Here is a 27,842-nt window from a genome sequence, read left to right as displayed (position 1 = left end):
CGCGGCGTCAGTCAGGCTCAAACTGCCTCCCGGCTCCCGCTCTGATTGGTGGCGGTCTCCTCATCCCCGCCTGCCCGGCCGGCTCAGCCAATGGCGGCTCTGCCCGCGCGCCTGCACCGCCCCTCCGCGACGCTCCGAAGCAGCGCCGCGCTTCCTCCCGATTGGTGCAGGCGGGGGCGTTCTCGGTGACGTCACGACCCGCCACTCCGGGTGGGCGCCGCGGGGGCGTGTCCCAGGGCGTGTCGCCCGCTGTGATTGGCCGGCGCGGGGCGTCACGTGGCGACGACGGCGCGTGGCGCGAAGGCGGAAGCGGCGCCATTTGCCGGTGCCGCGGGCGTGAGGGGCGGTCGGAGCCGGCGCGGCCATGCCGGGGGCGCGGCGCTCTCTCGCCTCCCCGGTGGTGAGCGGCGTTCTGTGCCCGTGCGGGTCCCCGCACGGACCTGCGGTGGAGAGCGGCGGCGGCGGCGGGAACGCGGGGTCCTGCGGGCGGTCGCTGTGCGAGGCCTCCGAGCAGGACCGGCGTCTCCGGACCCTGTTCCAGAAGCTCGACGTGAATCGCGACGGCGCGCTCTGCATCCACGATCTGGCCGTGGGGCTGGGCCGCCTCGGGCTGCACCGCTCCGAGCTGGATCTGCGGGTGAGCGGCGGTGGGTCCGGCCCGGCGGGGCTGAGGGAGGGCTGGGCCGCTGCCCCGTCCCGTGCCCGCTCCGTGTTTGTCTCGGGAGCGGCACCTGCACTCTGCAGGCCTTGCAGCTGTGTCTCGCCGGGGCAGCGGTGGCACCGGCGCGTGGTGGCTCCGTGGCAGCCCCTGCGCCCTTTGGTGCCCTGTTCCCCAGCGGGAGCGGGGCCGTGGTGGGACACGGCCGCTCCCCGAGGGTCCCTGTGCCTTCCACACTCGACCCGGAGCAGTCAGCTGGCTGGCTGCCTGTGGGCATGTACGGTGTTAACTTACTGCAGTTAATAAGATTAAAACCGTAGTGTTTGGGCAGGAAAAACGTAAAGGAAATCGTGTTTCTCCAGGACTCGGGACAGTGTAATTCGCATGCTGACTTGCACTCGTGGCAGGTCCTTTGGGAGCGATTCCTGCAGTCAGGATAATTGTGCAGGTTTCACTCCATCGCTGTGTTCCTCATGCCAGTCTGGCAGCGTGTTGCTACTCGTGTTTGCCCAGGATGGCTTATGCCAGACTTGTTTATTGTATGGGTTTGGAAATATCTTAGAACGTAGGGAGGCTGCTGTACTGTAGTTTGCACGTATGAAACTTGCAGCTCTGGCTTTCTTTTTCAGGGAGCTTTTTGTACTCACCGCTCTGTGTGATGCTGTCCACTGAGGGCTCCAAGGTTCAACATGATGCTGCTGTATTTAACTGTGACTAGTGTAATTTACATCTCCGTGTGGCTTGTCCTCAGTGCTGCACAGCTTTCCCCTGCCTAGTCGCTTGTATTTTATGTGCAGGGCCATAAAAAAGCTGAGTATAATGTGAAGATAGGAGATAAACACATGGGTGCAGCCAGGGATGTGCCACCACAGAGTCCCTGAGTCTGACAGGAAGGAAGAAGAGTTTAAGAATAACTTCTGAGTCACTGAAAAGATACTTAATCCAAGTGACAGCGCCTGTTCTCTCCCTGTTCTGGGAGTGGTGCCCCACTTTGAGTGCTTTAATTACACAGTCCTTTCCAGAGTTTCTAGTTCCTTTCTAACTTCGAATCTCCAGCATCTTAACTTCTGACATTTCTTTTTGCTTGGCATCCTCTGAGCTGCTGTAAAATACAATCATTCCTTGGCAGTGTGATCTTGTGAGTAGTTTAGTTGTGCTGTTTCTAGAAAAAACACGAGTGCCATGGGGGTTTTCTGCTGGGTGCATTTGGGTATGTGGATCTGAGTGTACCACTGTGCATGCCCTGTGGCACTGCCCTGCTGCCTCCTGTGGGGCCCAACCCTTGACCTGTGCCAAAAATCCCCCACGACCCAGAACGTTCTGTGCTTACACCCGCATGCCTGCCTCCTGCCTTCCCTTCTCTTTGCATGCAGTTCAATCCAGCCTAACCTTCTGCAGCCTGGGAGGAAGCACCTGAAAACAAACTGCATTTTTACTTCCCAGCAGAGAGTTCCTTTGCTTGGCGCGCCGCGGGAGCGGCAGAGGAGCCGTTCTGCGGGGACCGGAGCTCGCTGCCGGAGGGAAGCGCTGCCTGGACGCTGCTTAACAATCCTGTCTTTCTGCTGAAGCCCCTGGCTGTCAGTATTGTTCCTCAGCCCCTTCCTTCCTCTGACTCCTCTTCTACATCAACAGTAGATTTATTGAACACACAAACCCTGTGCCCAGAGAAGCTGTGGCTGCTCCATCCCTGGAAGTGTTCAAGGCCAGGTTGGAAGGGGCACTGAGCAACTTGATTTAGTAGCAGGGGGTTGGAACTGGGTGCTCTCTAAGGTCCTTTCCCAACTCAAAGCATTCTAGAGTTTGGAAAGCATTGTTAGTATGAGAACATCCCCTTTAGCAGGGTAAAAACCATTGAGAGTGAGGATGCAGAGTTCAAAACTCTCGAGTTCCAGTTAAAAATGTGGGAACAGCCCTCAGCTGGCTAGCAAACTTCCGTGTCGAGCAATTTTTAGGGAAATCAAATAAACTTCCTGTTTCCAAGGCAGTTCTATTAATAAGTCAGTCCTTTTTCTGCTCCATCCTTAGCTAATTATGGCACCTCAATGCCTAACTAATGTCAGGTCACGCTCAGGGAAAGTGCTTAAGTGTCAAGATAGAAAACCTTTCTGATTTATCGAGCATGGTATTTGGAGACCAATTTAGGCATAAATCACATGGATTGCTTGTGATTAGTAAATTACTTGGTGCCTGTGGTGCACTTTATTTTTCCTTCCATGCAGCAGTACATTTGATATGGGAGTTGCCTTCTAATGTTTGGGAGCAGATGGAGAAAACATTGGGCTGGTAAAGTGAGGTTATCGCCAATCTCAGCTGCGAGCTGCTAATCTCCCTGCGTCAGTAGGCTAAAAGTCCTTGTGGTAACAATAACTTTTGGGCTGAACTTGAAATGAAAATGAGCAATATTTTGGCTCCTTCAATGCTTGAGAGTTCTTGCTGAGATAAAACCCTTTGTGGCATTTGTGGAAAATTGCTGCTTTCTCTTTTAGAGGTGGCCTTCTGTGGTGGGGGAGAGAAGGGCTTGCACTCAGACGTCCTTTGAGGTGGAATTTGCTTATGTAAACGATGCTTTCTCTTTTTTTTGTTTTTTTGTTTTTTTGTTTTAACCCATGCTGTTATCTTTAAACCAATTGACAAATAACAGTGTGCCAAACCAGTGAGCCTTGTAACGAAACGCTTGTTTGCACTGGTCAGCATGAAGCAATCCACATACTTCACTCTGTTTGGGCAGTAAAATGATAACCATGTGAAGAATTTTTTAAAAGCCTTTCTTGTTCTACTGTGTGAAGGGATAGTCTTTTACTGCTAAATTTCATCTACCTCTGGGATGGTAAATGTCCTGTTACTGTTGCTTTCTGACTTTATATAGACCTATGGAGCTTGAAATATGCACTTAATGAAAATATGCTGAAACAGAATTGTTTCCTGCTTTGTATCTGGAGATGTCCTATTGCAGAAAGAATGTGTGATGGTAATATTTGTGTGTTTGCTAATATAACTGTTTTCCTACTAATCCTGATTAACTGCAGGGCTGGAGTGCCATTCCAAAACTTCATCTCTGCTGCTGAAGTTCCAGACAGTCTGAACTGGTGGAATTAATCCCAGCTGCCTAGAGCCAGACTGAAGTGGTGAACTTTGTATGCAGCTGCCTCTTCTGTAGTGGTGCTCAGCATCTTCTGCTGGACTAGTTCACTTTAAGAAGCAGAGAAAACATAACCCTTGTCTCTTTTCAGTCCCAAATGTCCTCTTTGCCTCTGCCCTAACAGTGATGTCCTCCTTGGTCTCGTGATAGTCTCCCCTCCTAAGTTCATATATTCAACTGTGATTGTTCCCTTGGTATCAGCTTCCCCATGGAAAACTGTATCAGCTCCCAGGCTGCTGAAGTCTGCTTTCATCACTTCTTCCTTAGCCCCATATCTCCACTTTGATCTTCAGGTCCTGGCTGTCCAAACTTCCTCCCAAGGTCTGTTTTTTGCTTTTCCCATGTACTGAAGAAGCAAGGCTGTGCTGCTGCAGCTGGACTCTGCAGTGTTCTGTTTGCGTCAGGCTTTTCTTCTGAGCAACTTTGCTTTTTAAGTGTGTCCCTGGACTCTTCCAGCTGCGTCCATGCCATTCTGGGATAATAAATCAGTTAGCTCTTTGGCAAGTGGCTGTATGGATGGATTGAGAAACTTTCTACTGTAGCAGTTGCAATCGTAAAAAAATTTAATCTTGTTTCTGATCAATACTTTATCTTCTGTCATGACGTCATTTAATTCTTCCTCTCAGGCTCTGTTTCTGGAACTGTTTTGTTCTTTAGCACTTGTGAATACTCTGTTTTTATACTATGCACAATGTACTGCAATTCTCAGCAACTGTAAGGGGCAGAAGGAGCAGGGACTTTTTCCAGTGTTATGCTTTCACTTGTTTTCCATTCACAGCCATCTAGAATTGGAGTACCTGAGTTTTTATTGTGTTACAGAAGTCGGTTTATGATAAAAAGAGCAAAATTCTAATACTGTTCTGTAATTTGGACTGGAATATCTCCCCAGCTCTCATTTAGATCTCACAATACATCTCCAAACCTATATACATTTGTGCATTATCACATTTTCATGGTTTATGTGTCCTGAATCCTGCTGGGGCACTTGTGGTGCTTTTAACTGGGCTTTTGTAATTCATCTTGAAGGGTTAAGCAACACAAGGTTGTATCAGACAAATACTGTTACAGTTTGATATTCCAGTTGATAGCCTTCCTCCTGCTGCCAACAACTTCTCATCCACCCATCTCTTTACTAATCCCAATGGATTACCTTTTGTGAATATCTCAAACCAGTTTAATACAAGGTGAAAGCATTTTCAATAACATGTTAATTAAATTCACACATCCATGAGTAATGTTTATTAAAATAATAAACAAAATAGATCATATCTGCTGGATCTGTAGGGAGTGGAGGCCTGTTCTTGCTCTTTGTAATTATGAAATGTGTGGTTTGATGGAGACCCTGTTCTCATGCACTTGAGCAAGAGCAGAACTGTAGGTCAGTGATTTAATTGTAGATAAAACTTTCAAATCTGTGGTGAGTGGTTAGTTGGTATGAATTTGGGGTTTGTTGTGTCTCTGATTCAGGCTGAAGACGCAAATGAACTCTAATCAATCACACGAGTTCTCGACAGCTGAAGAAAAGACTTGGAGAAGACAGGCCTTGGGTTTGTCCCAGGGAAACTTCTGGGCACAGTGCTGGTTATTAATAGCCTTGGCCAGCAGCCCCTGCAGTGAGAGCTGTGGGACAGGGATGCCAGGGAGACGGGCTGGCACCGCAGCCAGCCCGGGCTGTGACTCTGCCAGGGCCTGCAGGGATAGCAGGAGAGGGGTGCTGGGCAGCAGGGAACCTCAGGCTGTCCTGGTGAAAGTCTTCACCCACACCTGGTGTCTGGTCAGCCCTGCCTTGCTGTGATTAATGTGTGAGATGGGCAGTGTGTGTCCACTGGGTGTTCCGAGGGGAGCTTGGGAGACAGGTTTGAGATGCAAATATGCACAGGAGGAACTTGCTCCTGCATGTTTTCCTTGCATATAAACAAACAATTGCAGATTGGACAAGTGTTGCTTTATGTGCATATAGGACCAGCTATATAACTCTTGAGGGATGTTTGTTCTTCCAGGATTGTTTTTTGTCCTATCTTGCAGAAAACTGGAGAAGCCTGGTGGTTCTCTGGTTTATTTAGCAGAGACCTTTGTCCTATTTGCACAGTGCTAATGACCAAGGGCTGCTGGCTGACCTTTGAGAGATGGAGGTGCAACTTTGACTAGAGCATATAAATTTTAAATGTCAGCATTGTGTAAGTAGAAGGGCATCCTGGCTATCACTGATGTGGCCTCACAGCATTGCTTCCTGCAGGATGGGCTCTGTTCTGAACTTGGTGGGGAAGTGAATGCCTGTAGGAACCCCTCAGCCTGAGTGGAGTGAAACAGCAAAACTCATCCAAAGCAGCTGATTGCACCTGTTAAAATATGCAGCAGTGTTTTGGTCTTTCAGTGTGGGACATTTTTTAGTGACCAGCACTCAATGCCTTTGTGAGTAGTGGACATACCTCCTTATCCTCATCTGCATGGATTATTAGAATAGTTAATGTTGGAAAAGACCTCCAAGAGTCCAACCTTTGCTCAACACCACTGTATTAACTAAACTGTAGCACTAAGTTGTTTTGAGAACACCTCCAGGGATGGTGACCTCCCTGGACAGCCTATGCCAGTGCCTTACAATCCTTTCAGTGAAAAAATGCTTCCTGATGTCCAACCTGAACCTCCCCTAGTGTTGCTTGAGGCCATTTCCTCTTGTCCAGTTGCTGGTTGCTTTGGAGAAGAGGTCAGCTTCTGGGAAAAACCTCCTTTCAGGGAGGTGTCAGATTACTGAGATAGCAGCAGGTAAAAAACTCCAGACTTCAGCATACTTATTGTTTATTTTTAATTTAGCTGAATATTGAGCAGAACCCTTGAATGGTTGGTGAGCATTAATAAAAGACATCAAAGCCATAATAAAGACTTGGTCTTTTGTTTGAGAGCCCTACAAAATGGTGATGCTGCAGCCCTGGGCTCTTGGTTGCACACAGTAGAACATGATACAGTGTTGGGAGGAGGAGAAGGGGGAGGGAACTTTCCTACTTGTAGCAAATGGGAAATGAGCCTTTGTTCTTGTTCATGTCCTAATGCTATATTTGTGCCTGTGAATGTGGGACATGAGCACAGTTTAATGATGGCCCAGTCTTTGTCTTGGGTGAAGAAACATAGATGTGATAACTCATGGGAAGGCAGCTGAGATGTCTTTGAGTTTTTCCAAATCCTAAGTCATGAGCTGCAGGGAAGCTTCTGGCAGCTAAAATGGTTTGCAGTGGAGAACTCTGCTCTTAAGAGAAATATTTGAAATGTTTAGATCATGAGTTGCCTGGAAAGGCAGAGCTGCTTGGTATGTGAACGTACATTGTTCAGCCTGGGGAGAGCTGTGTGGGGGCAGGCCTGGCCTGGCTGCTGCAGGGCCATCCTTTCTCACTACCTGTTTTCCTGCTTAACTGTCTGGTGCAGCAAGAAGCTGATTTTCTAATTGCTGAGTATTAAGGATGCCCTGTCTCTTGGTTAATCCCTACTCTTCATATAATGTGATACGACCTTGGTGGAACTCTCAGTCCTGGGCAGTGGCTCTGTGCTCCCTGTCCCTGGCCAGCTCTCTCTGTATTTTTGTATTTGGCACTGGCTGTGGATGCCTGAATAGATCAGCCTGGGTAGCTAATTCCTTGTGCCAGGGTTTCTGTAACAAGGAGACCTGGGTTGCTTTGTAGTGTTCCCTGAGCTATGCTGTGTCACCTTAATATATGAATGTACTTGAATGTCACCAGACAGTTTAATTATTTAAGCAGCAGTGGCCAAGACATTGAGATTTTATGTCTTGGTGTGAGAAGCACAGTGCAGGGTTAACTTCAGCTTTCTAAAAAGTGCCAAGTAGTGACATACTTAACGTTTTCCTCTTTCAGAAATTAAATTTGAAAAGATAAGAGGTAATTGGCAGAGTCATGGTGGCCCATCCCAGCTGGGGGCTGGCTGCTATTTCTGGGTGGCACACACATGTAGGCAGCAGGGCTCCTTGGGGTGCTTCCAGGAGGCTCCCAAAGGAGATGAGTCACTGCTCATTCCTGCAGGGTCACCTAAGGAACCGGAGATGCCAGCAGCTCTTCCTGTGCTGGAGGAGGAGAGGGGTCCCTGCCCCAGCAAACTCCCTTCCCTCTGCCCCCCTTTCTTTTTGCCCTCCCTCTCACATTTTTTTTACATGTTAGCAAGTTGGTGGTGATGAGCTCACAAGTTCACAGAAAAATGCTGTGCATTTACTCAGAAAGTCTTCTAGAAACCATCTTAAAGCAAAAGTTAATTTCTGCCAGGTATACCAGCCTGGAAAAGGCAAGTGTCTGCCTGAAAACTGGAGTTTTAGACTCAGCAGCTGGGATGATGTGGCTGAAAAGGGTACAGGGTACCTTAGTTCATGGCTTACGCAGAACCTCCCTCTGCCAGCTTGCAGTACTGAAGAAAATACTTTAATTGAGCAAAACATGGCAGTCTCTTGCTTTTTTTCTTTCTTTTGTCTCCATTTGGATAGATTACAGCTCTTTATTGTCAGCTTCTGCTCAGGCTATCTAATGACTACCCATTTTGGTGTGCAGGGCTCTGGGGCCAGCTGCCACAGGCGCCTTCTGTCCCCAGGGACTGGTGTGCTGGCCAAGAGCCAGCATTCAGATCAGCCCTCCTGCTTTTCTGCCTCAAATCCCAGGTCTGCATCATGTAAACAGCTGGAATAGCTGTCTCCCAATGAAGCCGAGGTTGGGAAAGCTGTTTCATTCATGATTTCCAGAAAAAGGGAATTCTTGTTCCTTTGTGTCCCCTTTCATGCTGGACTCACAGTATTTATTACATCTTTTTTGTGTGAATGATTGGCCTCACGGTGGTGTTGGTAGAGTAATACTTCCCTACAAATTCCCTGTAGGAGTGCAGTTGTCTTGCTTCTAGCTATAATCATCTTGCTGTCACTAGGTTTATTATTCTGACCTAATAAAATTACCCACTTGGTAAAATAAATGCTTTTAATTTTTTTTTTCTTAAATATGATTAGAAATTTCTGTCTCTTCTCAAGGAGTTGTGTGAATTAGTGTGGTGGCAGAATTCCTCTGAGGTTTTCTTTAGTGAGGACAGAGGCCAAACAAGCATTGCTAAGTTTCTGCTTTAATTATACCCCAGGCATGTAATTTCTTGCAGAAATTATTATTTTCTTATGAACAAAGGAAGATGGGGGTCCCTGATGTGCACACACCACTAAATATTAATACTAATGCAGGGGAACAATTGTAACAGTGTCAGGTAACCTCAGCTGTGAAATGGGGCCCTGTGAGTATTAAGTGACCACAGAGGACAAATCTCAAGTTCTGCTTTGGGTTCTTTGCCCTCTGTATGGTGACTTGTAGCTGTGTGAGTGGCAGGGCAGCCTGCCTGTTGCTGCAGGCACCTCAGATGCCCTTTCCACACTTTTCTGGACCCCATCCATGAGTAGCCTCAGCAGGTTACCTCAGCAGAAAGCTCTGCAGTTTTTTGGCTGGGGTAATGAGGTTGTCAGAAGAGCATGGGAGCAAGGTAAGTGCAGGGCTTAAGTGGATGTGTGAGATGACTTGCAGTGGCAGTAAGCTTCAGATTAGTTCACAGCTGCTTGTGAAACCACAGCCTTAGGCTAATAGAAGCTGATTTTTGAAGAACCGTGCCCAGTTCAGAAAATCTGCTTTGTTCCTCTGGCTTGAGGGCATTAAAAACTTCCAAATGTCATCTTAAAGGATCTGATTCACTATGTATTAGAAAGTAGTTTAACTTTTGTGCTTGTAGCTGGGATGACTGACAGCAGCTCAGATTAATGGAGGCATGACAAGAATTCCTCAGTTTTCTGTTCCTGTGTCTGAGCTGCTGACTGCATCCCAGCTAGAACCAGACTGTGCCACTCCTCAGAGAGGAACTGGGCTTTCCCACACCCTCACCCCAGTGTTACTGCCCCATAAGTTAAAAATTTTATTTTTGTGTGGTAACTTGTTGGTATGTGTCAAATTTTAAGATAAAAAACTTTGTTGCATACTGTACATAGGCCTTGTGATGAAAAAGCATTTTTTTCTTCTTAAGTAATTCTGGCATATTTGCAGAAGAATTTTTTTAATGTGGCGTCTTCTATGTACTTGTCTCTCACTTTTTCCATTACTTAGGTTCATTATTGGAATTCAATGACAGCAAGTTCCCAAAAGTGATGTTCATCTCAAAATCTATGTGCAACTTGGCTGCTTAAGGCTCTCAGACCTTTTAGATTTTGGATCGTGTTTTCACATCTAATATCTGTATACCAGAAGTGTCCTGCAGTCTGTCACTCCCAAAAGTTAAAAGCTGAAAGCTGACATCCTTTCCTTGGTGTGGCTCTTGCTGTGCTGTGTTGGGTAGGGAGCCCCAAGTGATGAAAGCTGTGGGTTTGTACTCATTTTTTCTGCCTGTTAAGACCCCCAGACTTACCGAAGAGTCACAGTCCTTTGGAAGTGAGGCATGCAGTGCCCTCTGTGCACACAAAGAATCTGGGAATATGAAGTGAGTTGATGAACTGTAAAATGGAAAATGCTGGGTTCCTCCAGGGTGGGTTCTGGTGGGGGGCTGATACAGCTCACTAATCAATGAACAACTGCTGCTGCGGCAGCAGAGGAAAGCGTGGCATTTCTTGTAGAAATCCAAGCAATATCATGTCTCCCTGTGCTTATACATTTTAATATCCTACCTCTGACTAGGTGGTTCAAGACTCCTCCAGCCGAGCTCGGCCACTGACCAAGCAGGGATGGTTGGAGCCCAGCTCTCACACTGGTGAATGGCTGCAGACGCTGTGCTGGGAGCCAGCGGCGGCAGCACAATGCAGCACCACAGAGCTATTGTAGGCACGGATGAGACCATAATAGACTGGGGAGAGAGAGTGCACTCAGAGGTTAATGCGGCCATGGCTGGCCAAAGCCGGCTTCCCTGCACAACCATCTGCTGCCCTAACAAAGAGCTGCAGCCGGGGCTGCCGAGCCACACGCATCCCTCGGACGCTGCCCATCGCTCCGGCAGTGCCCGGCTCCCGGGCCCGGCGGGCGCGTTCCTCTGCGGGCTGCCCGGTGCGTTCCCCCGCGGGTTCCCCGGGCCCGGTGCGTTCCCCCGCGGGTTCCCCGGGCCGGCGGGCGCGTTCCTCTGCGGGCGGCCTCCCGCGCCCGGGGCGCGCTCCCGGCCGGCTGCGCGCGCTGCCGTGCTCCGGAGCAGCGCAGTGCTGGGAGCGAGGATTGGCTGGGCACTGCTGCAGTGGGGACGCAGCCTGGGTGCTCAGCATCGCTGCTCGCCTGGGATGAGCCCGGACGCGCAGCTCAGTTGGCAGCTCTGAGAGGCTCCTTTCGGAGAGGTTCATCTTTAGCTTTCCTCCTAGGCGCGGCGTCTCGGCTTCTCTGTGCAAGCAGTCTCCAAAGCGCAGCGTCTCGGCTTCTCCGTGCCAGGGGGCTTGTGCTTTGTCTGTTGCCATCAGATTTCTGAGGCTCTGGTACAATGAGCTGCTTGTCAGGCCAGGCACGACTGCAGTAGCAGCAATTTCAAAAGGCAGGAAGCGTCCGCAGGAGCGGTCTGTAAAGAATCTGAGCCGGTGGAGTCGCTGGGTTGAACCTCCCGCTGGCTGCCGTGCCGATTCCCGTCTCGGGGGTGCTTGGTAGTGCAGTCACATCATCCTTGGCAGCGGGCAGCTCCTGAGCGCTCAGGGTTTCCCTGCCTGGGATGCTCGCTGGAGCAGCAATGCTGCAGACCCTGTGGCATTTTCTGTCTAGCTTCCTTCCCAGGGCCATATGCCAAGGTCCTGCAGATGAAAAAGACGATGAGGCCAGAAACACCACCCCACTTCCAGGCCCCGGGGAGAAAGGGCCAAAGGTGTTGGGGAAGACACAGGACAGAGGGACTGATCCCACTGAAAGGAGACCAACTATCCTACTGGTGGTTGGACCCGCAGAGCATTTTCCAAAGGTAATGGGATATTCAGGGGCCTGAGGAGGGGTTGGTGCACATGACAGTGGAGTGTGTGGTCTGCTGGGAGAAGGGGTGTTGCAGGTGGAGTGTGTGAGCGGCTGTGTGTGTGAATTTGGGGAGGGGGGAGAGGAACAGGAAAAGGGAGCAGGGTGTAACGTGTGTGCTTGCTAGAGAGGAAGGGGGCGGGGGGCAGGGGAGTGACTGAAGAGAGGAGGTGATCTAACCTTCCAAACATGATGTTCAAAGTGTGGGAGAAAAATGCTGTTTAGGGGCAAGGGGGAATATGGGGGCCTTCAGGGCTCCTGGGCAACTTGTAAAAAGCATGACTGAGAGGACAGGGAATGATAATGCATGTTAGTGGCGAGTCCCACCCCTGCAGCCCAGACCGGCAAAGAATCAAATGCATCCTAAAATGTTCTGGAGTCAGTCTCTGGTAATTTGGCAAGCCTTTGGTAAAACTTGCATATTTTGAGCAAATGAGTAACTGGCTGTATTATTTGAATGGCAGAGCCCGGAAGAGAGTAAAGACTGTCCCTGGGGAGCGGGTGGCATAAGGGAGAGACCAAAATCTGCATGAGGATGGGAAGTTCCCAGGGGATGTGAGAGTGGGGAGGTGGTGGGGGCGCACAGTTGGCAGAGAATAAATGGTGAGGCTTTGTCTGGGGGGAGGTGAACAAAAGCTGCTTAGTTTAGTGCTGGAGCTCCCGGCACAGTGCTGGCCGACTGCAGTTCTGGCTTATTTAATGGAGGGAAGTGCTCTCTGTCTCCCCTGAGGATGGTGCAGTCAGCTCTGACCACATGTGGTTTAAAACCAAGGGTGTGAGCCGGGATTAGGGGGGAAGGAGTTGGGCAAAAGGGCTGCAAAGGGTGGGAGGTGGGGATCATACTGAAGGACTGCAGCAAGGAGAGGGGCGTGTGACTTTCAGGATCCAGTTTATTTCACAGGGAATTGTTGCTGTAAGCTTTCTCTTTAAAATGAGGGACGAATAGGTTTAAATTGTAGAGGGGATTAATATCTGTTCTGCTGCTGTTTTGAATGGAAACAAGCAGGGCGGCATTTCACATTCTAGGGAGCAGAAGCCACTCCCTGCTTGAATCAGGCTGAAAAATCTGCAGGGACTTTTGCCTTCATCTCTATCCTTAGCAGTTAGCACTGTGCATCCCCTTCCAAAAAAGGAGCATGCGCGTTTTCAGGAGGACTTTGGTGCACAGAGGTTGAAGAAGGACAGAGGCTCAGAACTGAAGGAAGTGGTGACGAAAACCTTGGAATTATAGGGCTGAAAATCTCTTGTGTCTTCCAGAGAACAATGGTCTCTCTGTCAGGGAGAGTCCATCTGTTCACACCTGGAAATAAAGCTTTCTCTGAAAGCTGATACCAGTCTCCTCTTTCCTGTGTGACCCTGGGAAGTTCTGCTGCATAGGAACCGTAGGATTGGCTGATAGAGAAATACCTAGAGGAGAAGGATGTGGTAAAATGGAGTTACTGCTATCTTAGGAAGTAACTGCCCATCTGCCAGGAGGTTGTGACTGTGTAATTTTAGCTTGCCCTGATTGTAATGTAAAATGCAGTGTAAAGCTCTTCTGTTGAGGATTATGCAGATATGTTTCACCTTGCAGTTCAGGCTGGCTTATGCTTCATCCAGCCCATGGCTCAGCTGATGGACAGTTAAGATGCAATGACTTGTTTGTGCTTGATCAGATATCAGTGTTCCAATTACCTCTCTGAAGGAGAAGTGTTGGGAAAAGTCTTGTACAGCCTTAGGGATAGATAATAAACCACTGTGAGCAAAGTGTTATTAGGTGTTAATAGAAAATGGGGGCTTTTGTTCTCTGCCTCTGGCTGGCTGTAACCTTGGGAGCAGTCTCTTGATTGGTGGGCCACTTCATTTTGTAAAAACACCTGTTACTACTTCTCTTCTAAATCCACACAAAATATCACACCTGGTGCTGGGGTTTCTGTAAGGAATTGATGTGTATCCATAAACTTGACTGGAGGGGCTTCCTGGCCTTGGTTCTTCAATCTTTACTTGTCATTGCTGTGTTCCTCCTCAGATGTTTGCCTGTTCAAAGCTGTTCCAACACGAGGCTGTTATTGCAAATATGGGGAGAAAATACTGATTGCAAATGTGTTATGTTGGCCCTGGATCTGTGTACACAGGAAACAGGCATGATCTGCCCCTGATGTCACCATCTGGACTTGTAACTTTGGATCCGTGTGTTGTCGGTGGAACAGGTCACCTTCCCTGGTTACCTTTATGTCAAATATCACATAGTGCTCTCTGCTGTGCCTGGGCTCTTATCCCTCCCCTGGCAAAGCCTTGGCTGGTTGCAGCTCTTTACTCTGCTGGGGTCTCTTAAATCATTAACTCCCCTCCTTCATACGCTGTACACTCTCTGTGCTTTGTGAGGACTTTCTGTACTATCCAATTAATTATAAGCTAGTTTCCAGAAATTCAAAAAGACCAAGTCAGCAGAACCCAGTGAAACCTTCTAGCAATAGGGTTGGAGCCCAGAAAGCTGTTTTGCCTCTGAAGGAGGATGTTACGTGACTGTGACGCTCGCTGGTACTTGATATTTTTAGAGCCTTTTTTTTTAGCAAAGCAAATTCAAAATGAAACAGCATACTTTCCTGCTCCTTGTATGGCTGCATCTTTCCATCCCTTGGGAGGTACATTCTGGAGGTGATGTAGTAAACCAGTGATGAAGCAGATGCCTAGAAGCGTACAAGTGACTTGGAAAGGTTAGCAGGGATGGCAGGGTATGGAAACTGGTACCTCATGCAGCATTTAAAAGAACCAAATCCTATAAATAAAATGAAAATGCGTTTGCTGAAGCGAGAAAGAGCTGGTTTTGCCTTCCTTCATGGCTCACTTTTCTTGTCATCAAGGAAACTGCAGAGGGTATTAGCCAGGCTGGCTCCACATGGCCCAGAAATGTGTCATTTCAGTGTCGGAATTGGTGGATGGAAATATCAGTGAGGAGTGACTTCATTTGAGCTCTGTGCCCTGTCCTTGCTTTGGTCAGGAATAGACAGTGCTAATGAGGGATGTACTGTCCATAGCTGGTGCCTGAAGCCCTGGACTGTGTGTGCTGCTGCCCGCAGGGGCTGGGGCAGTGGGACTGGCTCTGCGTGTGCTGAGACGTGCCCAGTGACCCCACAGCAGTGTCCCAGGAGCACTGATCCCTGCAGCTTTGGAGAGCTGCCTGGCTCTTGAGTATTTCCAGCTTTACCAGGATTTTTAAAGCTGAAATACAAAAACTTCTTAAAACTCGTTTAAGTTCCCTTTGTCATTAAAACATGAATTGCTGGTATAAACTTCATTTGTAATCTGTCTCTCCTTCTTAGCTCACTGTTCTGTAATTAATACCCTGCTTAAAATCAGCTTTAACTTCATTAGCTTTCTCTTTTCCTCTGACGTAGGTAGAAGGGCTTTTTTGCCTAAAATGTGCCGATTTTGCCTTTTGTCTCTAGCTGCCAAGTCCAAACAGAGTTTCTTAGGAAAATCTGCATCATGTTGGCATAGCAACTGAGCTGCCAAGCAGCTATAATAGTGATGCTTGGCAACTCGTGGGAAGGACTACGGAGGATCTTAAGGCTTTGTGAAGCAAATCTGAGTTAGATTTGTTCACTTACTACTTGTTGCTGGGGGTTTCTGCTCTGCTCCCCTCGCTGGGGGCATTTGGTGGACAGTGGGGTGTAGGTATCATTGGGGTGCTGCTTGCAGTGAGACTGGACTTGGTGGGAAGGCTGGGGTGTGCTGTGGGCATGCATGCAGTGAGCTGCTGCAGCTGATCTTTAAGAGGATCTGGAGTCCCTGAGAAGATCCTGTTTTCATGCAGAGACGTCAGCAGGGAGTAGGTTAAGCCGAGTTAGGTAACCTGGCCACGGTGCCATGGTAGGTGAGGTGCCCCAGGAAGGGCAGAGGACACCAGTGTAGGTCACAAATCCCAAGGGTACTGAGTTGCTGTGGGTCGTGATCCATTAAGCTTTAAAAAAAAAATCCTTGAAATTAAGCCACAGATTAAATATTCCCTATTTGTGTGATTGACGTGCAGCTCCATGAACATTGCAATGCAGACCTTGGCTTTGCTGCAGAGAACAAAATATCACAGAAAAGACATCCAGGCACCCTGTGCATGAGGGCCTGAGGAGGGGAGTGCTGGTTGGACTTTGCTCTGTCAGGCAGGCTGTTCAAACGCAACAAACACTAGAAAATGTTGCTGTGTCCGCAGCATTGGGGAAGGCTGTTATCCTGGCTGGCTTGAACCAGTTCAGCAAACACATTTTGTTACTTCTGGTGCAGATAGGATTTCAGTGTTTGGGTTATTGGCTATGGCTTTTGCATCTTCCCTGCGTGATAGCTTTTCTTTGATTAATACAAGACTATAACTTTATTTAAAATTCATGTCAGCAGTCAGTGATTCTGTGCTAACAGCATTGTTACTTCCTGCACACTGGTACTCTCTCTGGAGATCTAGGTGTTACCCTGTACCTCAAACTGCACCAAATGCTCAGAAAGCTGTAATTACACCTGCATTAAATGGTGCTTGTGGCACACTCCCTCCAGCCTGGCTTGCTCCTAATGGGAGCTCAGGAACTCGCTTACAAAGCAGTTAAACTGTCCAGGGTAGAAACTGGAAAATGTTGTTCTGCCCAGGACACTTCTTGTATCACACACTGACTGCAATGTTTAATTGGAGTCAGAAGAGGATGAAAATATTAAGCTGGTGTAACTGCTGTGTGGATGCTTAGCTAGGAGGCTTAGAAGCAGCTGGGGCTGTTTAGAAGCCTGCCCTTGATTTGGGTGATTTTCTCTGTATTTGGCTCAATGACAAACCTCCACAGGCTTTATTGCTGTGTTGGTAACTGGAGTGCTACAGAGGGGAGAGATCTTTGTGTGCAGGGGTTGCCTGCTCTTAGCTGGCACAAATGGTTTTGGGAGAACTTGCAACCAAAGCCACTCAACTCTGACATAACAAAATAACCTTGTAAAAGTGGAAAACTTCTGCTTTAGGTGGCTATCCTAAACTTGTATTAAAGCAGTAAGTGGCTGGCATCGCGTTCTTAATACACTTTAAAACAATAATTTTGGGAAGGCAGTGATAGTCCTTCTGTGTTGCACTATGGGAGAGATTGTGGTCAAGACTGGTGCTCATATGTATAAATCCCCACAGAAGTGAGAACAGGCTCAGAAAAGGACTGATCAGATGCGAAAGGACTGTAAGGCACCCCACAGTGGGTTAAGAGAGGCAGTAAGGGTTAAGTGGCGGTGAGTGCGGTGTGAGGATCGGGCGTTGGGCAGCGGCAGGCGGCTCGCGTGTGCGCCGGCTCGGCGGGCGGGACCCGCACCCGCTTCCCTTTTAAGTAGAAGGGCAGGGCTTGTGCAGCCAATCCCGGCTCGCTCATAGGCGTGTGTCATGAGACTTGCTGGCATTTCCTTTCCACTGGCTGCTGAAATTAGCTGCGGGGAATCACTCAGTTTTACTTCCCTTCCGTGCCGGTCGGGGTGAGCAGGGCAGCTGAGTGTCGGGCTCGGAAAGATGCTCTGCCTCTGTCTGTACGTGCCGGTGTTCGGGGAGAGGCAGACGGAGTTTGAGTACTTTGAGTCGAAGGGGCTGCCGGCCGAACTCAAATCCATCTTCCGACTCAGCCTCCTCATTCCTTCCCAGGAATTCTCCACCTACCGCCAGTGGAAGCAGGTACGGTCCTGAGAGGAATGGAAGGGAGGGAGGGAACGGTGGAGGTGGTGTCTGACACATTCAGTGCCTTGCTTGGGAGGGGGAGAAGGTCCTCATGGCTCTGTTGTAATAACAGTGAAGCATGGAAATACTTCTCGTGCCCCTTGGCAGGGATTGCTGAACCGGCATGGAGCGAGCTCTTTTCTTTTTGATTCTTTTGGTTTGAATTGGGTGAGGTCTCAGTGCCTATAAGACTGTTTAAACCAGTTGATGTGAGTTAAACAGAAAAAATGGGTTTTCCAAACTGTGGACTCTTCTGCTTCTATGGGTCTGTTCAGATACAGCATTTCACATCCTCTTCCTCCTTCTTACATCCTCCCACATGCCTCTTCCTGACAGCAGGGCTGTAATGTAGAGTCAGCTGAAGCTGGTGAAGGTGAGCAGGTTTGTACTGTGAGCAGGAAAGCAGCTCAGTGAGTGACTCAGCCAGGGTGGGTGGGCTGAGCTGGGGAAGGTTATGCAAGAACCTTTTGCTTGGCTGTGGAAGGAACATGCACTGAATCCATGGAGTTCTCCATCCTGATGTGTCACAGCTCTTGCTTTCGTCTTGGTGCTACTTTTTTTTTTTCATGATCAGGCTGTCAAGAGCCCAGAGAGCTGATTATTGATCAGCCAAGCAGGGGACGCTTTTTACACCTCTACAAAGACATGGAGAGCAGGCTGGAAGGTGTGTGTGTTCCCACAGTGAGCTGCAGGGGCTGTGACTGAAGGTGTCACAGCCTTCAGGGCTGTCACAGGAACTTCTGCAGCCAAAATAGCTGTTAATGGCCAGATTTGGTGTTTGCTGTTGGAAGTGAAGAGGTGCAGGCAGATACTTGTTCACACCTCCAGAGAAGATGCTGGCAGCTTGGCTTTCTCACCCCTCACACGTGTGCTGTGGGTTACTGCCGGGCAGGCAGCGTTTTGATGCTGTGATTGTGGGGGAGGAAGGTGAACAGGGCAAAGGTTTTATTGCCTGCGGTCTCTGATCGCTCGGGCTGCATTTCTGCAGCTGAGAGAGAGGGAGCAGTTGCAGAGTCACATCTCTCTTACAGTGCCTCCAAATTATTAATGCCTGTCAACTGGTGGGGGGTTGCCAGTGAGAGGGAAGCCCTGATTCAGCTGTTCAAGCCCATGTGCTGACAGGAGAGGGGTGTTGGTCTATATTTAGCCCACACGTTGAATGTGAGGTCGTATCTGAACTTCACAACGGTCATATGATAAATGGCAGGTTAGGAATACTGGGCATACCTTGGAGGTCAGGGCAGCTGGGACAGCACTTTCTTATTTAAGGTTCATAAAGTGATTAGGGATAATCCTCATAGCATTAGGGCTAAAGAGACAGGACTTGCTGGGTGAGAGAGAGCGTTTCAATAGCAAGTTATTTCGTTCTTAAGTAATTTAAAATGACATTGAAACAAAGACTTATGGCTTATGAAGGGGGCTGGTGGTCATAGACTGAGGACATATCACAGTGAGTTTAGGCTTGCCTAATACTTTGAAGGCTAAATATTGAACAAGATACTGGTGAACAGAGGGTTAACCCATTTCATGTCAGCTCAGAGCTTCTTTAACAATCCGTCTGCTGTTAACATAAATGTTAGAAGAACTAAAACAAAACTTTGGGTGATGCACTAGACTGAATCACACCTCACTGAGTGTTGCTCACTGATGTTGAAAAAGACTTAAAGGCTGTCAAAGGCAAGTGACTGAATCAGAAGGGGGATAGGAACTCCCTGAGCCACATTCTTGCAGTCTGGAGATCACCTCACCTGTCAACATGCAGCCATGTGCCCTTAGAGAGGACAGTCCATGGGCTATTGCCTCAGTGAGTTAATTAGTCATTTGCCTTGTCCTAGATGTCTGGCACAGTTTGATCTTGATTTTAGCTTTGTCCTACTAAGAACCTATTCTTGCTCTCTATGCATCTCATGGAAACTTGTGTAATTAAAGCACGTAGCTTCAGGGTGCCTAAACCAGTTCACAAAGGTTTTTATCTTTGGCTGTGTTCACTAGAGCTGGACAGGATTTTGCTGGCTGGAGTTAGTTACTGCCAGAGGGAGCTTACTTCTCTAAGGATTGTAGCAGACATGAAATTCCTTCTCCTGTTCAGTTTCTTTTATAAGCTCAAGTTTTCTGATTCACTTTTTATGTAGATCTGTTGACTCATACTTAGTTCTAGAACCTCCACAAGGACTTTGCAAGGTGTAAATCAAGGTACAGTCCTGAGATTAGACACATGACACTAGCATAATATCCCTGATAAAAACATGAGGCATTTCATGTGTGTAATGGACTTTGGGAAACAGTTGGAAGCAGGTGACTTTTGTACGCTACTGCGTTGCTCAACTCTCTTAGAAGAAGTACAATTCTGTCAGCTACTTTTTGGAGAAAAAGTCACAGTTGTATGGGAAATGTTTTAAAGGTGGTAGAAGGGGAGATAGATCTGTCTGAGTGAACAAAGGAACTGACAGTTCTTGGTTGTTTTCTGAACAGAAAATTGTGAAGGCTGGAGACAAAGACCTGGACGGGCAGCTGGATTTTGAGGAATTTGTTCACTATCTGCAAGACCATGAAAAGAAGTTGAGACTGGTTTTCAAGAGTTTGGATAAAAAGAATGATGGTAAACCCCTTTCTCATGCTCAGGGGTGGACTGGTGTGTGTGTTAGCCTATAATATGTGTCCTTGAGCTCACTGGCTTATCTTGACAGGCCGCATCGATGCCCAGGAGATTGTCCAGTCTCTCCGGGACCTGGGAGTCAAGATCTCTGAACAGCAGGCTGAGAAAATACTGAAGAGGTGAAGATTCCACTGGTTTTTCTGTTCTATGTCGAGGGAACTAGAAAGAAATACAGGGACATGGAACCCATCTCTTTTTCTCCTGTATGCACTTTCCAGAGACTTTGGTTCCTCCCTTTTTTCCTATTACTTTCTGATTTGTTTTTTCCCTGTGAATTGGCATACAATTATAAAATCATAATGCTTTATTGAGACTTACTGTCAGAGTCTCTCTCTGACCTGTGGAGGGGAAGTGCTTGCACCTAAGCTGATTTGCATCCCTGTCTGACTGTCCTGCTGCCCTGAGCTTGCTGCTGTGGAGAGGGACTGTGCAGTTGCTCTTTGGAAATGCTGAGTGCTTTATGCATGTGGCACTAACATGTTAACAACCACTTATTTGTGCTGTTTTTTCCTCTTTTTTTCCTCTGCTACCTTCCCTCTGTCTGTGTGCCTGTGTGTCAGAATAAGGACGGGACACTTCTGGGGTCCTGTCACCTAGTAAGTATTATTTTCCCTTCAGTGCCAGTTATGTCCCTGAATTTGGTAGGAGGGGTTGCAAATACTGTTGTGGGCTGGTTAGAAGGGAGAGAGAGGGGAGGAAAGAGAGAGCCCACTTCTACTCAGCATTGTTTGGTGAACAGAAGTTTTCCTGGCTTTGTCTTGTGTCTCCTTAGAAGTCTTTTAGTAGTTGCTTTGCAAAGCTCTTTTTGGTGTAGGCCTGGATAATCAGAGGGAAGGGGAGGAGGAATTTGTCACCCAGTGGGAGTCTGTACTCACCTGATGATCAATCTTTTTAGCATGGATAAAAATGGGACAATGACAATTGATTGGAATGAGTGGAGAGACTATCACCTGCTGCACCCCGTGGAGAACATTCCTGAAATCATCCTGTACTGGAAGCACTCCACGGTAAGAAATAGCTCCTGTACAACAGGTCTCAGTCTTTGCCCAGCTTCTTGGTCCAAGTCCTGGCCTCCAGGAGCTGCTATCAGCAGTCATTATCTTTCTCTTCATGGTTCACAGCTTCCCTGTAGCCCTTGAAGCTCAATTGCTTCCTGTCCTCTGCTGTAATCTTGCCACATATCACTGTCACAGCTGCTGGCACGGGTGATGACGACTGCAGTACTGCAGGGAGCTGGGGGTGTTCTCTTGGTGTGCAGCTCCAGGAGCTCCTGCCAGTGGCCAGCCCCAGCTGGTTCAGGACCTGTTAAAACTAGAACCTGATTCCAGAGGCAGCCATCCTTCCTGGAGTTATCTGTGCATGAATAGTACGTAATGACATTTAACAGGCTGCGAGCTTGGAAGGTTCTGGAGAGGTCCAGCTTTTGTGCCGTGCAGCTGCCTGCAGTGGGTCAGTTTGTTCCCAAATACCTGCAGTATTTTGATGTAGACAAATGTTTAGCAGTTGCCAGGATCTTGGAGAGAAATCTTGAAATCAGAACTGAGTTTCCCCCGTGACATGTTCTAGCAGTGGCAGCTCCTGTGGCCAGGCACAGCAGTTAGTGGCTGTAGATAAGCTGCTGGCTTGGAATGAGCCCATCCTGTACTTCAGCACCTTGTGCTCGCAAAGAGCAGTAAAACTTTAGCAAGATCACTGGCTGATGAAGCATTTCTCAACACCTTCTCCTTTTGCAGATCTTCGATGTAGGAGAGAATTTGACTGTCCCTGATGAGTTCACAGTGGAAGAGAGGCAGACAGGGATGTGGTGGAGACATCTGGTTGCAGGTGGAGGTGCAGGTGCCGTGTCCAGAACCTGCACAGCTCCCTTGGACCGTTTGAAAGTGCTCATGCAGGTATGATGGAGAAGTTCCAGTTTGTTTAAATACCTGAGCAGATTCCGTTAATAGTTATGGTTACCTGGGAGGTGATAATGTTCATCAGCACAGTACAATGTTAATCTTGTCATTCTCTTATTGCTATTTTAAAAAGAATTTTGAATTATTTGAGCAATCAAAGTCATATTAAAAAGTTATTATTCATTGACTAGAAAAAGTACAGAGAATCTTTTTGGAAGTAGACATGTCAAAATTGTCAGTAATGCAAGTAGACAGTTTTATGGAAAATTTGGGTTTTGGTGAAACAGGTTAAAATCCTGTTTTCCTTTGAGAGACCTTGAGGCCTTGAGAGTTGAAATGAATGTGGTGGTCAGTTGGCAAAGCTTGCATTCAGTATTATCATTGGGAAGGAGTTGGAAAATTTTGATTTTAGCCTGCTTTGTCACTGCTCTAGAACCAGCTGAGAAGTTGATGGGTAGTTGGTCCTGTGCTAGGTACGGGACAAAGCCAAGACAGTTGCCTGTTTAACCTTTCCTCCCATTCCAGAGGGAGATATTGATTAGATTGATTAGTTAACGCTAGACTTGGCAGAAAAGAAAAGAAACTTGCTTTTCCCATTGTAGCAGTTATCTGGAAGGGATTAAAACCTTGGCAACTCTGTGGGTAAATAAAAAAGCGCCCTTTTGTCCCTGGATTACAGAAAAACGTTGCACTGTCGTAATGGGGACTGGAACTAATCCAGGCTTGTCCCTGTCCCCAGGTTCACGCCTCGCGCAGTAACAACATGTGCATCATCGGCGGCTTCACTCAGATGATCCGCGAGGGCGGCCCGAGGTCGCTGTGGAGAGGCAATGGCATCAACGTGCTCAAGATTGCACCCGAGTCAGCCATCAAGTTCATGGCCTATGAGCAGGTGAGGGCACACACAGCTCTGAGTGCAGAAGGACGAGCTGAAAAGAAGATGATGGCTGAGATAAGTCAGGGAGCCTCAATGTGTGTCTGTTCTGGCTTCTGCAGATCAAGCGGTTCATTGGTACTGACCAGGAAATGCTGAGGATCCACGAGAGGCTCTTGGCTGGTTCTCTGGCTGGGGCCATTGCACAGAGCAGCATCTACCCCATGGAGGTGAGGCAGGAGGCTGAGTCCAGCCCAGGAAGGCAGGGGTGGGAGGATGTGGGTAGAACACCAGCACTGTGATATTTAATCAATGAGTTCTCAGAGGTGGTACCAAGCAGTACTGCTTGCAGGACACTTGCTGTGGTCCTGGCAGTCGTGCTTCTAAGAATGACTTAATCTGCACATTGTTCTCCTGCTGATTCTCCTGTAGGCCTTCATGCTATTTATTCTTGTCTTCTAGGTTCTGAAAACACGGATGGCTCTAAGGAAGACAGGACAATATTCAGGCATGTTGGACTGTGCCAAAAACATCCTTGCAAAGGAAGGAATGGCTGCCTTCTACAAAGGCTACATCCCCAACATGCTGGGAATCATTCCATATGCTGGTATTGACCTGGCAGTCTATGAGGTATGAAGCCTTTACCCTATTGTTAGGTTAAGCCTAACAATTACTATGTTATGTTTTATGTTATTGTTAAACTGTTGTAGGGCTGTGCTCCATGTGTGGCCTTATCACTGTCAGACCTATCAGTCATGACAGGAGTTCAAGTAATTTATCAAAGCTTTCTTGAACAGCCTTATGGGGCACAAATATACTTTTTTACTCCAAAATATAGGTTCTGAAAACACGGATGGCTCTAAGGAAGACAGGACAATATTCAGGCATGTTGGACTGTGCCAAAAACATCCTTGCAAAGGAAGGAATGGCTGCCTTCTACAAAGGCTACATCCCCAACATGCTGGGAATCATTCCATATGCTGGTATTGACCTGGCAGTCTATGAGGTATGAAGCCTTTACCCTATTGTTAGGTTAAGCCTAACAATTACTATGTTATGTTTTATGTTATTGTTAAACTGTTGTAGGGCTGTGCTCCATGTGTGGCCTTATCACTGTCAGACCTATCAGTCATGACAGGAGTTCAAGTAATTTATCAAAGCTTTCTTGAACAGCCTTATGGGGCACAAATGTACTTTTTTTACCCCAAAATGGCTTAAAAGATAATCCAATATGATGATTCTAGTTCATAAACCATAGTCAACATCATTCATGGTCCCTTGTTTGTTTTCTTCATGGGAAAATTGCAGCAGAAAATTAAAGGGAGGATTTTCCCCAGGCACTATGGCAACAGCAGCTCAGAAAGACTTGAGAAGTCCTGTGCTTTTGGCTGAACCTGCCTGGAACTTTCTGGGCCTTTACTCTAGATCTTTCATGAAATGTGACACTCCTTTGCTTGCCTCTTCCCTGCTGACCTTGGGCTTGTTCCTTCCAGACACTAAAAAACACCTGGTTGCAACGCTACGCTGTCAACAGCGCTGACCCTGGGGTCTTTGTCCTGCTGGCCTGTGGCACCATCTCCAGCACCTGTGGACAGCTTGCCAGTTACCCACTGGCCCTCGTGAGGACACGCATGCAGGCCCAAGGTGAGAACTTTTGGAACAGTGGGAACTCCTGCCTTTGTTTTTGAGCCAGGCTAGAAGTTCTTCAGTGTAAGCATTGCAACAACGGCCTCAGCTGGCCCCCAGAGCTGAGCCACGGGCTGTTTGTGATGCTGCAAGGGGACAGTGGACTTTGTGCTGCCTTGTAACCTCTGTGGCCAAGGACCTCCAGGACAGAGGTTCTGTTTTGCTCAGATCAGCAGTTCTGGGCTGAGGGCATCTGCAGAACAGTTTGAGGAAACACTTGGGGTAGCTCAGCAGTTAATGCTGTCCCCCACAAAGCACCTTTGCTCTGGGAACATGTGAAAGCACATGGATCTCTACTGCTCTTGGAAACAAAAGTGTTTTCACCACGTAGGCTGCATTATTTATTGTGGTTTTCCCTGTTGCAGCTTCAGTGGAGGGTGCTCCTGAAGTGACCATGAGGGGACTGTTCAAACACATTCTGAAGACAGAGGGAGCGTTTGGGCTTTACCGGGGTCTGGCCCCCAACTTCATGAAGGTGATCCCAGCTGTGAGCATCAGCTATGTGGTGTATGAAAACTTGAAGATGACTCTGGGCGTGGACTCACGGTGACCAGGAGATGCTGAGGACTTGGAACTCTGAAATCTTGGGATGCAATCCCAAGACATATAAGCCATCTCTCATTCTGTGAATGTGTCGACACTAAGCTGACTAAGCAAAGCTGTGAAATCTCAGATTGTGAGTCAGTAAGGAAGGGGGAGGGGAGGATCTGGTGTCCTTTGCCATCTTGCTACTCAGAGCTCCACATAAACCATCACAAGGTCCTTTTTGTTGGGCCTTTTGGGAGACCAGGAGCTGAACTCCTGGGAGATCTTAAGGTGGGAGTTGCTGAGGTCAGTTCCCAGCAGTATGACAGAGTAGCAAAAATTTGGGTTACAGGTCTGCTCTCAGCGTGTTGCCTGTACAGAGCTGTTTGCCTACAGATGAGCACCTTCTGACTTGCTGAAAGAGCTTCTTTTCCATTCAGAGAGCTGCTTTTTCCATTCAGTTGTTTAACTTCCTGCCCATTGTTTAAATTTGTACAAACCTTGTGTAGGAGCTGCTGCCACACCAGGCTTGTTATGTTTACAAATATTCCTTTGGGTGGGAGACATTCATGTTCTGCTTCCAAGAATTGACATGAAATGTAATTTTGACCTATACTGGTTTGGAGGGCTGGTGGGCAGTGGTTTATCCAGCCAGGCTGAAGTACTTAAGCCAGCCTGATGAAGAATTAGGATTATTTATTTTTTATAGGTTTAAGTGTGTCTCATAAACCCACTAACAAGATGCACTTACTAACAGAAGCAGCAGACTAGAGCCTGCATGCCTGTATCCTTTGCATGCCGGGATTGGCTTGTCTTATTCTCTGCAGGGGCTTGGAAAGGGGAAGGCAGGAGAGCCCTGGGCTGCCTGGCACAGTGATGCATGGCTTTAGTGAACAGACACAGCAACTCCCAGCTCCTGTGCAGCTGTGCTCCCAGCACGACACGAGAGCCCCTGCATGGACCTCTGAATTCCATCCTGCCTGGTGCCAAGGAGAGCTCGTGAACCTTTTCCAAACCCCGTGCCTATGCTGCTATCTTATCTCTTTAGACCTCTTGGTAGATCCATGTTCAGGTTTCCATTGGTGCCGTGGAGGCCCCAAGTCAGGAATGTCTGCTGTGGGAAGGGGTGTTAGGGAGAGGGGCTGTCACTGGGAGAGGGGAGATTTCAGTCCTGAGGACATGCTTGCTTGCCTTTCAAAGGGTGCTTTTCATAAGGCTAAGGGAAAGAGATGGCTTTAAAATTTCTCTGATAGCATTATGGGCTGCTTTAGTTAATAGGATCCAGCTTCTGAGGCCTGGGAGATCCTCACCCAACTTTTCATTTTGGGTAAAATGGACCAGCGTTGCATTCCACTGTTTTACTGCTTAAAGCATATTTATTTTGTATTTATTTGAACAGAGTTATTTCAGACTATTTTTATAGGTTTGTTTAAATATTGTTACTGTGCTTGTATTTCTCCTGTTTTAAAAAGTTCTCTATTAGTTCTTTTACATCACACAGCTGAGTCGTGGGCAGGGATGCTAAAGTCACTCATGTCCTTCCCTCTGGGGCTTCAACTGCCTTTCCCACGTCTGGGTTTGTTGCTGGAGGACCTCAGCCCAGAGAAATTCTGTAGCAAGAAGCCATGGGAGAGAAGGGAGCAGAGGAGGAAGCAGAACCTTGGGGAGAGGGTGCACTGTGAGGCTTGCCTTAGCTTGGAATTGCCTCTGTGCACGGCAGAAAGGCTTTGGGGGATGGCTGAAGTTGGGAAGTGGAAGGTCTGTGGATGTTGGATGTCACAACAGTTAATTAAGAATGCTTGGGGGAGTTTTTAGGTAAGGGGGGAAGAGAGAAATCTCAGGGACTAAAGACAATACACATTTCCAGAGAGATGGAAGGAAGCTTGCACTTGGACACAAGCTGCTACAGTTGTGCTTCAGGGCTGGATCAGCAGACCCTGCTGCTGAGCCAGTGCTCATCACGTGCAAGAGGACACTGGAGATGTGTGTGAGAAATGGGAAAAGGATTTGCTAGCACTCAAACAGCTGCTTTTTTCTCTGACAGATTTTGGTGGTTCATGGAGAGTCTCCCAGGTGAGACTCTGCCTTCACTCTCAGTGCTGTCAGTAGTAGCCACGTGGAAATCTAACCAACAATGGATTAGTGATAAGAGTTTCTTTCCACCCCCCTCTTCCTGAGACCTGTCATAAATTCTTCAGTGGCTCCTTCCTACCAGTGTGGCCTAATGAGAATATGAATATCAGAATGCAAAAATCAATGCAAAATGACAACCATCTTTGTAGCTGTAACCACAAATTGTTATAATGCAAATCTAACTCGGATTCTTCATGTAGGGAACAGTCTGCTAATAAAGGTCTGATAAAGAGATTCCATGTCTCCATCTCTTTCTCTGTGGTTTATTGGGTTAATTCTCACCAAGGACACTGACAGTGGGAAGGATTCTCACTGTGAGGACCTGGGAGAACAGAATTCTTAAAAACAAAGCCAGCAAGATCAAGGCTGATAGCGGTGATGAGTCAGGGATGTTCAGACTCTGTTTACGTGTCTCTGAGTATTCCTGGACTTTGCTCACCTCTGCAGTATCCACAACACTCTGTTCAGAGAAGTGAATTTCCCAGAAAAAAACAAAGCTCTGCAGTCCAATTATCCCCTTGAAAGAACCTGGCTTACACTATTTTCAAAATAAAGGCTTTTTGTACAAGTTTTTTCATTAATTACAACGCAGCCAGGAGCTAGCC

The 27,842-nt window shown here is 47.7% G+C and overlaps 1 protein-coding gene across 6 annotated transcripts; it reads left to right on the top strand.

Moving 5' to 3' along the window:
• The first annotated feature begins 295 nt into the window (after positions 1-295).
• Positions 296-27,472, top strand: SLC25A25 (solute carrier family 25 member 25). Of its 6 annotated transcripts, none has more exons than XM_039719937.1 (11): positions 365-637; positions 19,941-20,067; positions 20,156-20,243; positions 20,685-20,720; positions 21,020-21,131; positions 21,858-22,016; positions 22,759-22,911; positions 23,016-23,123; positions 23,356-23,523; positions 24,387-24,537; positions 24,945-27,472. In XM_039719937.1, the coding sequence occupies exons 1-11, from the start codon at positions 365-367 to the stop codon at positions 25,127-25,129; spliced, it is 1,560 nt and encodes a 519-aa protein (XP_039575871.1). In that variant the 3' UTR covers positions 25,130-27,472. The 6 variants fall into 6 exon arrangements, with proteins under 6 accessions (XP_039575874.1, XP_039575871.1, XP_039575872.1 ...); XM_039719938.1 differs by lacking the exon at positions 365-637 and adding an exon at positions 11,021-11,723 and having other exon boundaries at positions 24,945-25,129; XM_039719942.1 differs by lacking the exon at positions 365-637 and adding an exon at positions 16,977-17,426 and having other exon boundaries at positions 24,945-25,129.
• Positions 27,473-27,842: the final 370 nt, after the last annotated feature.

The sequence above is a fragment of the Passer montanus genome, unplaced genomic scaffold (assembly GCF_014805655.1).
Source record: "Passer montanus isolate IOZ18808 unplaced genomic scaffold, ASM1480565v1 scaffold43, whole genome shotgun sequence".
NCBI classification, from domain to species: Eukaryota; Metazoa; Chordata; class Aves; order Passeriformes; family Passeridae; genus Passer; species Passer montanus.
The sequence above is the reverse complement of the archived record's forward strand: the minus strand, read 5'-3'. Positions and strand labels throughout refer to the sequence as shown.